General features: G+C 42.0%; 1 protein-coding gene and 1 pseudogene across 2 annotated transcripts in view; both read left to right on the forward strand.

Annotated features, from left to right (window-relative positions):
• The window catches only part of CHN2 (chimerin 2), a 298,376-nt gene that overhangs the window by 153,320 nt on the left and 131,226 nt on the right, over positions 1-13,830 (forward strand). For both annotated transcript variants that reach the window (XM_078059407.1, XM_036074482.2), the window contains one exon: positions 6,926-6,981. In XM_078059407.1, the coding sequence (XP_077915533.1) occupies positions 6,926-6,981 (56 nt within the window). The remainder of the gene's footprint in view (positions 1-6,925; positions 6,982-13,830) is intronic.
• Positions 11,926-12,044, forward strand: LOC118524375 (small nucleolar RNA U3; annotated as a pseudogene).

A 13,830-nucleotide genomic window follows, 5' to 3' on the forward strand; every position in this document is an offset into this window, starting at 1 on the left:
TAGTAATAATATGGTACTCCTCCACCCCCTGGGATTAGAGAAGACTTTATAGAAGAGGTTAAATTTGTATATGGTTCTTAAAGGATGAATAGGAGAAGGAATCTGAGGGCCTTGCAGAGCTTCACGAGACACTTTTTAGAATCCAAATAAACTAAAACTGTAGCATTTTCCTGATCTGAAAGTCCAAAAAATTTCAGAGTATGAAATTTGCTTTATTTGAAATAACCTGTTGTTAAACCCATTTTGAATCTCAGGACTCACCAAGCTCTTGTCTTTGAAATGTTCACAAACTATCCTTTGAAAGATAACTTTAGATATTGATGTCAAAATCATTAGCATATCATTTATGGAATCCACATTTTTCCATCACACACTTTTTTTTTTTCAAACTCTAGTGATTATTTGGTACCTTGAAATCTCTCATATATTTACTGGAGGCAGTACATTTTTACTATATTACAGGACTTGATTCTAAAAATTATGATTTTTAATTGTTATAGAAGTGTATAGGTATGTCTTAGCTTTTATGGCCTATTATTGGACATAACTTTGACTTATTTGATACCAGATTCTTATCGTGAGGCATGAGCCCCAATTATGACATTATTCCTAAAAGAAAATTAGTCTACCTGATGATAATCCACTTTAAAAAGTGGTTTCTCAGGTTTAATGCTAATTGCAATGCTCTTGGTTGCAAGTATCTACAGTTTACTTTCCTGACACTTTAAGCAAAGTCTTAGAACTGAGTCTCAGTGCTGACTGACCTGCGTTACCCATTCCTAACTCCAACACTGTGGTCAGAGAGTTGGGATATGCTGCTGCCCTGAACCAGTCAGGGACCAACCCTATATAATCCACAGAACTGGAAAATTTTGAGTGCTGTTGGAATGGGGAAGATGGATATGGATGTTGGGAAGGCAACCACAAATGTCTGGCTTAGAAATGTAGAGGAATAGAAATGTTAAAAATCAGCTCTCTCCATATTTTATTTAAAGTAGATTGTTCATTCATTCATTCACCACTCATTCAGCAAATACATAGTAAGTTTTTGCCTTAAGCCAAACACTGTGTTTAGAGTTGTGAGGCAAAGGGATGGATAAGCCTGGGTCTTGACTCCGAGCGTGATGATGTCACATGATGTCGATTAACTTCCTGCATTCTCTGCTGCCCTCCCTTTCTTAGAACCTAATGCTATCACTTACTGGGCTGTTTCCATAAGAATAATCTTGTCCCAAAGTATCATATATCTGCAGCTAGTCCTTAATATTCAAGATCGAACCCCAAAACATTGATGAAGTCATTGAGAAAGTTTTGGTTTCAGTTTTCTAAAAGAAAAGCTATCTTCAAGTTCACTTGAAAAAAAAAAAATAAAGCCACATTCTAAACTTAAACTAGAACTGTGTGAACTGTATGCCCTAAGCAGAGAAGTTCACAAGTCAGCCACCCTGGGTATACTCTGAAAGGTTTTATTTTCTAAGGGGCAAGTGCCAATTAGACAGCAGAGGTTGGGACCGACAGCTCTCCCGGGAGACCCTCCCAGGCGGTAGGTCAAGCAGTCACAGCTTGTGCCTGTTTTCCTAAAAAGGAGTTTAGAACCTCAAAACCCTGTTCCACTGACCCCCCTGAATCAGAATCGCCTGGGGGGAATATTTATAATAACAAATCCTCAGCCCTACCCCCAGATTTCTGAATCAGAAGAGTGGGGGGATCTGCAATTTATCACACTCTATAGGTTTTTCTTCTGCACGCTGACACCTGAGACCCCTCATCATGAGGCTACACGGCCTCATCCTCGGGTTTTTCACAGTACCTGAAGCACAAGAGGAGAACGCAGTCCCCATTAAGACTGGAAATTCTGTTAGTGAGGAGGTGGGCAGTGGGGTTAAGGCAAGAAGACCTCCAAAGCACCTACTGTTTCTCACTCACACCCAAGAGTTTTTCTCATGAAGACTGGGAAGACATGGGCGGTGAGCCGGGTGGTACTGGCTCAGTGTCACAACCAGATGGCTGGGTCTGCATGCCCTCTTTAGAAAGAAGTGGCTGTGAGCGGCCATTCCCAAAGGATCTTTCAGGAACTGATGGGTGTGGACTGGGCTTCAGTATCACCCAGGCCACGGGCTTTTGCTTGGCATCCATAGGAAGTGGGGTGATTATTGTTAGAGGAGAGTGCATCCAGTTTTCTTATTGAAGACAAAATAAAACATTCTTTCAGTGAGCTCTGGATTTCTCAATGTGCTTCAGGTTGCTTGGGGAGCAAGGACTCCTCCACCTCCACGTTCCCCAGTGACCACTCCCCCTGCCAAACAGCTCATTACAGTGTTAAGAATTAATCGTGTGCTATAGAGTGCTCAGGGTTGGGGAGTGCCTCGAACATATTTGGAACATTGCTACAGCAGCAAATTCCATCATATCACCTCTTAGCCCAGAGAACCACCCAAAAAGTGACATACGTTATTGCATTTTGCTTGTGAAATGTTTGAACAAAAAAAAAAAAACTCAAGAAGTGACACTTTCAGATTATGTGACATGTTCCAGTTTGTATTAAATGTGCCTCAGAGGTTTTTTTTTTTTTCACTGATGGTGGTTTTGTTATAGCTAACCTTGAAAATGAGGGACTAAGACTCTCACTCGAAGCTAAGATAGGATGTAGGGCCCATTTTTTATATGGCTACCATTGCAGTTGGTTGCCATCTCATTATCTTTATAGAGACACATAATCCAGATGGTCAACAGGCTTCTGTTCCTATTTGCCAACTTCTGTTGCTTAGAGCGGCACCGAACAGATCGGTTCCTGAGCCCTGCTCACTGAGAAACGGCAATTGGTCAATGATGCGTGCTGCCCAGGGACTAGGAAGGAGACCTGGTGTCTCTGGCTTGAGAGGTTTGCAGGGACCCCCTCCAAGTTGCCCCTGGCTCATACTATTTCTGAGGCTAGTGAACAATGGCATTGCTCTTTACTAAACCTCAGAGAGTCCTCAGAGGACACAGTGATGAACTTTAGCCTGTCCAGAATGTTCCTTCACCTGTATCCTCTGTGATTGTTAATGGCCTCTCAGTCTCTCAGTGTTTCAAGGTCCTTCCCTCCATTCAGTCCATCATTAAGCCCTGTCTGTTCTCCTCTGCAATCAACTCACCTTCTTATCTGTGTTTCTAACAGTGTTGCCTTAACACACGTTTTCAGGATCTCTTGATATACAACTGAAATACTGTTCTCTCTTGATTCCCTGCCTCCAAGGCTCCTCCTCTGATCCTTCCTTCAGTGAGGCAAAGGGAAGTGGCCCCACTCCTGACTGCTGAACATTAGAATCTCCAAACAGCTTTTAAAAAAAAAAAGCAAATTTGGGGGCTTTCCACCAGAGTGGAAAGAGTGAGTGTTGCCAGCGAGCAGCCCCAGTCCCACACAGGACCTCTCCACTGCCTGCTTTAGGGAACCACTGGCAAGCCTGAAAAATACAGACCTTGGAATCTGGAAATCAGGCTTTAAATCTTGATTTCATCATATTATCTGTGTGACCTTGAGTTTCTTCAAAGCTTGGCATCTCTACTACGTTATTAGTAAGGGCAGAATAATATTTACCCTGGAAGTTTGTTGGAAAGATTAAATGAGAAGATGTAGGAAAGGTGTCTGACACATAGTAGGTGTCCACAGTATGGCAGCTTCTATTATTCTGAATAATTTGATCCTTATCACTATTCTGAAACAGACCAAATCATGTCATCTCCCTGCTCAAAAAATGTCACTGCCTCCCTCCTGCAGACAGAAGAACATCCATGCTCCTTGGCATGACCTTTAAGATTTAGCTTTATGTGACCTCCTCCTACATCTGCCCATCCTGGTGGAACAGCCATGCTGGACTCTTACTGATCAATAAACATGCCATCACCTTTCCCTTTTGGGGCTCTTTCTTCACCTGGAACTGCCCCTTCTCTTCTCTATGTGCAGAAACCCCTCTAATCCTTCAAGAAGAGCTGCATGCTTCTCCCTTTGGGAAGCCATCTGGCCACCTGAGTAAAAAGAACCACTTTCTCCTCTCCCCCCTCATGAAAGCATTTGGTCCACCCTGGTTTTGTTTCTCCACACAAGTCTCTCTCATTGGATCAGAGTCTTCTTGAAGACATGGGTTGTGGCCCCTGAGTCATGGATACAGTCCATTTGTTCCCCAGATACAGCATCAAGCATCTACCATGTGCCAAGCACTGTTCTAGGTGCTGAGGGTACCACAGTGGACAGAACAAAGTCCCTGTCCTCAAAGAGCTTACACTTTGGTCAAGGGAGACCGAACACAAAAGAAACAAACAAAATGTGTTAATAGTTAATAAGTACCATGAAGAAACATAAGACAGTGTAAGGGAGCAGAGTGATGGGATGTAATTTTATACCAAATCAGTCAAGTCAGGGAAGACCTGAATGAAGGGAGAGAGGGAGCCATATAGATATCTTGGGAAAGAGCAATCCAGGTGGAGGGAATAGCAAGTGCAAAGGCCCTGAGGCATAGAAAAATAAGGAGGGCTCTGGACTCAAAAGGATACCTGGGTGCCCCAGGGCAAATATTTAACTTTCCTGCACTAGTTTCCTCATCTAAAAAATAAGAATGATAATGATACAACAATTTTTTTTCTGTGTTCTCCTGAAGATCCAATAAAATAGTGTTCCTGGCACATGACAGGCACTCAATCCACTGGTTCCCTTTCCCTTCTCCCTTTCTCTTTATTCCTCATAAAAGCCTCCACATAATGCTGACTGTGGTAGCTGGTCTGTAGCAGATGGTCAAATATTTGCTGATATGAATCGCAAAGGCACACTTAGCAAAAAATGCTTCTGTCTTATAACATGTGTACTTCCTTTGTCACCTCCAAGGGAGGCATTAAAAATGGTGTCCAGCCTACCCCCACATATAACTGTTGGCTTCAAGAGGCATTGGCGATGAGAAGAGAAGAGTGGGCAGGAGTCTCTGGATGTGGGTTCTGCAATTCCCCTTGGCTGGAACACTCTGTGATTTTAGGAGCTGGTCCTTTTGGGTCTCATGGCAGTCATTAATAGCAACACTACTGAAAAGCAGTTAGGGGGTGCCTGGTGGTTCAGTCGGTTAAACGTCTGCCTTCGGCTCAGGTCATGATCCCAGGATCCTAAGATCGAGTTCTGCATCAGGCTTCTTGCTTAGCGGGGAGCCTGCTTCTCCCTCTCCCTGTGCCTGCCTGTCTGCCTACTTGTGATCTCTCTCTCTCTCTCTGTGTCAAATAAATAAATAAAATCTTAAAAAAGAAAAGCAGTCAGTAGGTGTTGGGGCTGATCCGAGAGGTAGAAAGGATTCCATGCAGCCTCTCTCCTGATTTAAAAGGAGAGCATGGGCACTACTGGGATGGTCAATGGAATGTCCACATTATTTCTCTATCTTTGGCCAATTCTTCCTCATGTTTCCTCTTTGAAAAGAAGCCTTCTCTGGCTGTACCTGCCATACATGGGTATAGTTGTCCTTAAGTGACACAGGCATTGTCATTAGTGTGGGCAACCCAGCTTAGAAATGTGGCACATTAAAACATCTACAAGAGGGTTAGATGGTTTCTCCTGTGTGAAAGCTGGGCAGTCTACACTTAATTAGGTAAGAAAATAACCATGTTGAGCTAAAGGCATTGAGAAGCCATAATTACAAAATACATCCCATCATTTCCAGCCCTATTTCCACATGACCATCTGCATTTCAGTTAAAATTTCTTTTTTTTAATTTTTAGGCCTAAAATAAATCAGAAATTTTTGCTTATCTTATTAGTTTTTCTAGAAATATTTTATATGATTGAATTTTAACTTTTCATAGATTTATACCATCTAAAGTGAATTCTTCCTTCTTCAAGATGTTGAAGATAACATCTCCTTGGTTTTCAAAGAGGTAGAGCTCACAGGTACCAGCATAGGGTGGCTTACCTCTAAGAGAAGTAACCAGACTAACTGAGCAGCAGAAGATCACTCGTTTTAGTCCGAAAAATCCCAGATAATAGGCTGATAAATTTTATTTTTATATATAATTACCTCCATGTCCAGGCCTAAAAGTCTGTCTTTAAAGCAGGATATAAGGGGCGCCTGGGTGGCTCAGTTGGTTGGGCGTCTGCCTCCGGCTTGCGTCATGATCGCAGGGTCCTGGGATCGAGCCCCACATCGAGCCCCACATTGGCCTCCCTGCTCAGTGGGGAGCTTGCCTCTTCCTCTCTCTCTGCTGCTCCCCCTGCTTGTGCCCTCTCTCTCTGTCAAATAAATAAATAAAATCTTTTAAAAAATTTTTTTAAAAGCAGGATATAAGAGAGTTATTATTTCTTAAGATATGAAAGGGCCCAAGAAAGAGGAATGCCAAGGAACCAGTCACATAGATGAGAATGCATGGTGATAGGCAGGCCAAAAAATGGAACTCATGAAAAGAGAAAGGGTTTGGGGTTTCACTCACTCACAAAATCAATGGTGTCTTGGTACATAACTGTAAGGTTTCAGAGAATAACACTACTCTGCTAATGCCAGTCTTTTCCTGATATGTCAGGAGACATCAGCATTTCAATTCAGGAATCCTCTTATATGATCTTACTGCTTTGGTACTCACAGGTAGAATTCCAAAATAGTCAGAAGAATTTTACTCCTACCTTCCAAGAAAGCCATAAAATGAACAATGCCAGTAACAATTATGAAACTAAATTGGCCTTGTAAAAGAATAAAAAAATCAATTTTGCCAGTTTGCATGCATGGTAACTAATTTCCATATAAATAAGCTGACTTTATTCAGTCTAAAGATGTGCCGGTATCCTCTTTGTTTTTTTGTTTGCAATATTTGCATTTCTTCAGAGGCACTTAAGGTGGGACTATTTGAAGACATTTTGGTGTGTGTTGTAGTTTTCTAATCATAATTATCTTTTTCTTTTTCTTTTTTTTTTTTTTTTTTGGCAGTATATCAGTTACAGCAAGAGGCCCCTCGTCCCAAGAGGATCATTTGTCCTGGGGAGGTCAGTACTCAGCTATTTCTGATACACCTTGTTAAATATGATGAATTGTCAGTGCTATGTTGATATCAGAAGGCTTTCAGGTTTCCTGGGAGTTGATTGGTATTAACATTTGTTAGAGTGTCACCAAGTTTATTTATTTATTTATTTATTTATTTATTTATTTTAAGATTTTATTTATTTATTTGACAGAGAGAGACAGCGAGAGCAGGAACACAAGCAGGGGGAGTGGGAGAGGGAGAAGCGGGCTTCCTGCCGAGCAGGGAGCCCGATGTGGGACTCGATCCCAGGACCCTGGGATCATGACCTGAGCCGAAGGCAGACGCTTAACAACTGAGCCACCCAGGCGCCCGAGTGTCACCAAGTTTAATACCTGAATAATCTATATTATGAAATCAGGTGTTATTTTTAAAAATATTCACAAACTCACTTGAAATCAGAGGTCTCATGTTTTTAACCATCGTGGAGGCAAATTAAGCCTCCTTTTGTAACCCCCCCCCAAAACATGTATTTTGGTTGTTTTCCTTGTTTTTGCTGTTTTGATTCTGTTACCATTCTTTTCTTATGGAATGCTTCCAACAGAGAAAACACAGAGAATAATAAATATCTGGGTACTCTCAACACTCCTATTTAACAAACCTTTATGCTCTGTCACATTTACTTGACATTAAAAAAAAAGCCTTACAAGAAAAGTGACTGTTTTTTTATTCTTGAAGATAAGCTTAAAAATATATCGACTCATAAAAATGCTTACCAGCCCGGAGAACTTTCCCCAGTCGTCCCTCACTAATCAGTTCTCTTATCATCTGGGATGCCGGCAAGACTGAAAGGCAGGACTAAGGTTCTATTTTCTATTTTTATACTGATCAGTTTCTGTAATAGTCAAACTAATATCCTTCACACAAAGGTCCATGGGTCCTTGCTTATTTTTGATATTATGACTTAGATTAAATATAGAGTAGCAGATGCCTTTTAAAGTGTCACATCTGCCTTATCAGGAGGAAAAGGCTCCAATTCCAATACTCTTGAGATTCATCCTTGAATTTCCGTACTTTCTGGCTACAGGACTTGACTGGATCTGGTTTTGAACCTGTCTCCTCAAAGGCTTAGGTACATACATCCCCACACCCAGAGGCGACTTATCACTGTGTAGTAAATGTTTCTACAGGAAATTTTATTTCTGTTGAAGGACACTGAAATTCATCAAGTAATCTGAATATTGACACAGAGTAAACATTCCTATCCCAGGAATATGGCTTGAGAAGAGAAACTATCTGATCCTTAAGGAAAAATCCAGGATGAGGTCCACTCCTTATCTGGTAGTCTGATCTTGTCCTGCCACCAACCCTGATGACTTTTGCCCTTTGGTTATTCAACAATATCTAAATTAGGAAAGAATAGGATAAATACAAAATATTTAATAAGATGCTTGGAATAGAGTGTTTGAGGGAATAAGTAAGAAATAAATTGTTAAAAATTCCTTTAATCCTGGGGCATCTGGGTGGCTCAGTCAGTTAAGCATCTGACTCTGTTTCAGCTCAAGTCATGATCTCAGGGTCGTGAGATCGAGCCCTGAATCGGGCTCTGTGCTCAGCTCAGAGTCTGCTTGAGATTTTTTCCCTCTGCCTGCCCCGCCCCCCAACCCCTGCTGCCCTGCACTTGCCCATGTTCTCTCTCTCTTAAATAAATCTTTAAAAAAATTGTCTTTAATCCTATTTTACGTCTAATGCTTCTCCAGGAGAAAAAATAGAGCCCACGCAGGGAGGTAGAGGAATTCAAATGTCTCCGGGAAAAGAATGTTTTGTAAAATTAGAACACCACTAAGGATTTTCCTAGGGCTATTAATAAAAAGTCAACAGGCAAAGTTGGGCACCAGAATTTAAAACCCAAGGGGACAGTAAATAGTTATTTGTTCATTTATTCAACAAGTATATATGGAGAGCCTGCTGTGTTCTGACTTTGGTCTAGGTGTTAGGAATATAGCAAAGAACTGGGCCATTGATACTTTGAGTGTCATATCAAAAGAGAACAAAATCATGATGTATGTAATTAAAGATAGATCTACTATTTTACCTCTGTGTGTGTGCACACACGTGCATATGTATGTGTATGTGGGAGAGAGGGAGAGAGAGCACTTCCTCGCTTCTTAAAATCTTTGGAACCATGTCAGTTGTCCTTTAAGCCAGGTGGAATGTTGGCAGTGGAGACGGGTAGATGCAGATTAGCTTCACAGAAGCTCTTCGTAGGGTTCAGCTGAAACTCTTCAGACATCCAAGGGGATCCGAAGGGACCACAGATCTCTCTACTGTTGCCCTTGCATTGGAAGACAATGCCACAGACATCTTGGCAAAGCAGAGCTGTGTGCCACAAGCCACCACCATCTGCTATAACTAAAGAACATAGTGCATGTGTAGCTCTGTTTCCCCTCCTGTCTGTCTTTTTAACCAACTTTTCACCTTTGACCATTACCAGTTTGATTCATGAATAAGGGATCCGGTTGGTGCTGGACTCGTAGGTTGCTTGCCTCTAGAAATCCCACATCCCATCTCTACTATGAAACCTCACCCAAAATGGATAGTCACCAGCTCCATTTCCTCAGCAGGCAGCATGGGGCCCAGCCAGCCAGGCACGTGTCAGGTGATAAAGGGTGGTGCGTGTTGGCGGAACACGTGCTGCCTAGAAGCTTGCCAGCAGGAGCAGCTTCAGCTCCCTTTGTCCTCCAGTGCCACATTAACTGCAAGGCATTCCTGCCCGAGGTGCTTGGCCTCCCAGGACTTGGCCTTCTTCAAGCGAAGGCACGGCCTCCTCTTGGACACCGTGAAACCACTGCCTCTGCTACAGGCGATGTTTGAGCAAATGTCTCTTTGCCTTGTGGCGCACCTGCATGCTCGGGGGGCGGGGGGGGAGCCTAATGAAGTCGGAAAGCCTTCGGTTTGAGGATGTGGCCAGAGAGACTGAAGCTTTATTAACGCATTTACATAACGCCACACGGGCTATTTCTTTTGAACAATGAGTTAATGATTTTTTTTTGTCTTTGCCATCTCACCCCTTAGCCAGCTTTTAAGAGTCCATGCCTTTCTTCTGCCCACAGTCCTGCTGCCCTCTTTCTTAATCTTCGGTCTCTCTGCTTCCAGCCACCCTGTCCCTGGCAAGCCTGCCTAGCTGCGTTACTCCGACATACTCCATCTCTTTTGTTTCTCTGATGACTAATAACCTCCCAGGCTAGGGGCCCCTGTCAGGTTAGGATCTTCCCATTGAAGGTGATAAGGGCTCACAAGAGGACACCAAGTGAGTGTAGTTATGGAGATATGGAACACTGTTGCTCAAAGGTAAAGACACAGGCCAGCATGACTTGAATGCTTGCTAGCTGTGAATAGATACCAACCACCTAATAGACTTTGCTGGGGACCTAGCTGGGTGGAGGGGACAGCCTGATTCAGCAGGCCAAATCCAATGAGCTTTGTGAACCCAGGCAGGGGAGCCCAGCTACAGAGTCAGCTGGACCTGTTTTGAATTCATGCTCTACCACTTTCTAACTACCTACCTTAGAGCCAAGCACTTACTTTCTCAGGGAGATGAAGGTCTCCTGTACTCCAAGGGCCAGTGTCTACTTGATGGGGTGCTGTAATGGCATATATGTGTCCAGTGTGTAGAATAGTGCTTGGCACATAATAGGTACTCAGTGTTCATGATTCAAGGCAGATTCAGAAACCTGCGCAGAGGAGGCTCTGAGATGCTCATTAGGGACCGAGTCAGAGCAATGACAGTGTTCTCTGAAAGCTAGAGCCAAAAAGACAATGATCAAGAACAAAGCAAGATGCCTGGATCAGGAATTAAACCACCAGGAAAAAGATGTGGAGGATGAGGAACAGAGGGTACAAACAGCTGAACAACAGCTCTGGCGCCAATTAAGCCAGGCATGGTCAGTTAGTGAAATAGCAGTTCATTGCTTTCTTGAGATTCATTGCTGCTGTAAATTAATATTTATCAGGCAGCCACAGCACCTGGCACTCTACTAGCATTTCCTGAGTGCTCCTTGCCAAGAGATTGAAAACATCTTGCAGTATGCAAAATTCTCTCTTGCCCTTTCCGACAATTATCAATCAGTCATTTTGTAAGCAATTCGTTAATTACCGAATGTGTGCTTAGGTGGTCTGGCGGGAACTGTGACTGTTGACTCCCAGATGTGTACCTCTAGCTAAGCCCTCTCCCCTGGGCCCCAAACACCTCGTTCCCATCTGTCTACTCGACCTCCTCAAGTAGATGTCCCACACCACCTGTAGCCTAACATTCAAAATAGAACTGAACCCCCCACTCCATTAAATGGCACCTAACTTCAGAGACCTCACTGCTCTCTTCCCACCCTCACCCTTTTCTCTAGCGATTGTCAAATTCACTTCCAGCTGTATCTTGCACTTGCCTACTTCCTCCTTCTCCATGACTACCATGTGGTTTGGGTCATGGTCGTTTCTTGCCTGGATTATTGCTGGTCAACAGCCTCCTGCCTGATCTCCCCACCTCCACTGCTGGCGCTCTCCCTGCAGCCCACATTCACACACACACACACACACACACACACACACACACACACACACCCCATTCACCAAATACGAGCCCAACATTATTAAGTGTAAACCTAACAGCTTCAACAGCTTCCCATTGCTCTTAGAATAAAAGCAAAACTTCTTGTTCTGCCTGTGAGCCACAATGGGGCTCCTGCGTCGGTCACTTCCCCACCTGTACCATTCTTCTCAGAGCGCACCGCCCTGCAGTCCCACTAACCTCTGCTCCAGTTCATTAAACAAACCACAGCGTTGCTACTATAGGGTCTTCAGATCTGCTCTTTGCCTGGACTTCTCCAATGTTCTCTGCATGTCCACGTGTCAGATCAAAGTTCACCTAATAACGGAAGCCTTCCCCGAACCCCATAAAAATTAGCATCTCCATGGCGCGGTTCTCTCTTCTGAGCGTGAAACTGGCCCTGGATGTTGTTTCTGCAGCTGCCCATTGCCGCTGATGATGGTTCTTCTCCTCTGGGGGAGTAAGAAGAGGAGGACATAGTCTGACTGGTAAAAAAAAAAAAAAAAAAATAGCACCTCCCAACCATCAGATCTTCTTTGTCATATCATCCCATTTATTTTGTGTGTAGTACCTAATACACTATCTAATTTCCATCATATTTAATTGTTTGCTCGTCACTTATACATCTCCTTCCAGAGGAATTCAAGCTCCAGAAACTTCATCGGTCATAATTGCACGGACTTCCCTAGCACTGAACCTAGTGCCAAGCAGCAGTGGGCAATCAGTAAATACATGGTAAAATGATGAAAATGATGAAAAAAAAAATAGACTGCTAACATAAGGAATTTAGAATTCTCAAACTATTACTAATAGTATATCAGATTTACCCAATGCTGTCATTAGGGTAGTGACTTGGCCTTTGGGCAGTGGTTAAGGTTCTTACTTAAATACAGACTAATATTATTTCCTGGAATATTCTAAATTTCTTTTGGCCTTAACAAAAGGCCAAAATGTCAAGATTTATGTGCATGACTAATTTAAAGTCAAGTTCCACTAGAATTACCTAAAGAATACACAATAAGTAGAAATTCTTTTGTGACTAAATGATTTGGTGTCATTTATCTTTTTTGAAATTGCTGGAGTTAATTTCAATTCAAAAAGCAATTTCAGAAAAGGGAAATAAAACTACATACTATTACTTCAAATTGTTCTCCCTTTTATGCAGCTTCACTTCCTCTCTCTCTTGCCATAGAATAATATATTTTGGAAAGTTTTGTTTTTTTTTTTTAAATGCAAAAGTGAATTGTAGAACTGAGGTTTCCAGCATTCACCAGAACCAGCTTTTTGTTCTTGATCGTCAGAAGTTAAGCCAAGTATAGATGACAGCGGCTTATCTTAAATTGCAGTAACACCTTATTTTACCTTCTAGTGAATTGTATTCACTTTTTAAATATCACTTTCAATGCCCCATTTTCTCTGGTTTTTTGGTGTCCTTAAATGTGTGCCCATTTCACTTTCTTCTACCTTTATTTGTAAAAAATGTTCTTTTAAGCCTAAAAAAGCATTTCACTTGATGATTACGCTTTTAAAATTTTGATTCACCATACCTAGGTTTTGCAGTCTTATAGTCTTGTAGCTTGAGGCATTTATCTTGTCTTAGGCATATCTGGAAGATCTTAACAAGCCACATTGATTGACCATGTCATTCTCAACTAACTAGGTACATTTCAAATCAGATTTAAAGTAAACTCAGAGAGGTTTTCTACGATTCTACAATCCTCCCCCTTTTCTTATTTTATTCATTGAAAATAAATGTTTTAAACCTATGTGCATTTGGGGGAACATGAAAACTCTACTGATTCAAGACATTTGGACAAGGTATGTCTCTGAAGTAATGAGATTGATTTTGCAAGCCACAAACAAAAATCAATCCCATTACCTTTTAATTGGCTTTCTGTGTAGTAATCAGAAGGCTATTCTCCCCTGGTAAGAAATATTTCTGTTCTTTTTATCCTAGACTTTCTCCACTGGTCTCCTTTTTTTCCATCATATTTCTCCTAGGTTTTCCGCTCACTCCGTAATGCAGTCAGGTTTTTTTCGTGATGTGATTTCATGTGAGCTTGACTTGCTTTGGTTGTAGACCTACTGTAGTCAAGGGAAACAATCTTCTAATAAAACGAATGTTAGAGAAAATTTTAGACAGATTAACTTTATTTTTTCCAAATATAGAACCAAGAATTTTGTGCTTTTTTAAACAAAAACCTTCTTATTGACAAGTACTGACAAAACACATAGCCCTCCAAAAAAGAAGTCACTCTCTTTAGAGTACTT

Source organism: Halichoerus grypus, chromosome 12 (assembly GCF_964656455.1).
Source record: "Halichoerus grypus chromosome 12, mHalGry1.hap1.1, whole genome shotgun sequence".
Taxonomy (NCBI): Eukaryota; Metazoa; Chordata; class Mammalia; order Carnivora; family Phocidae; genus Halichoerus; species Halichoerus grypus.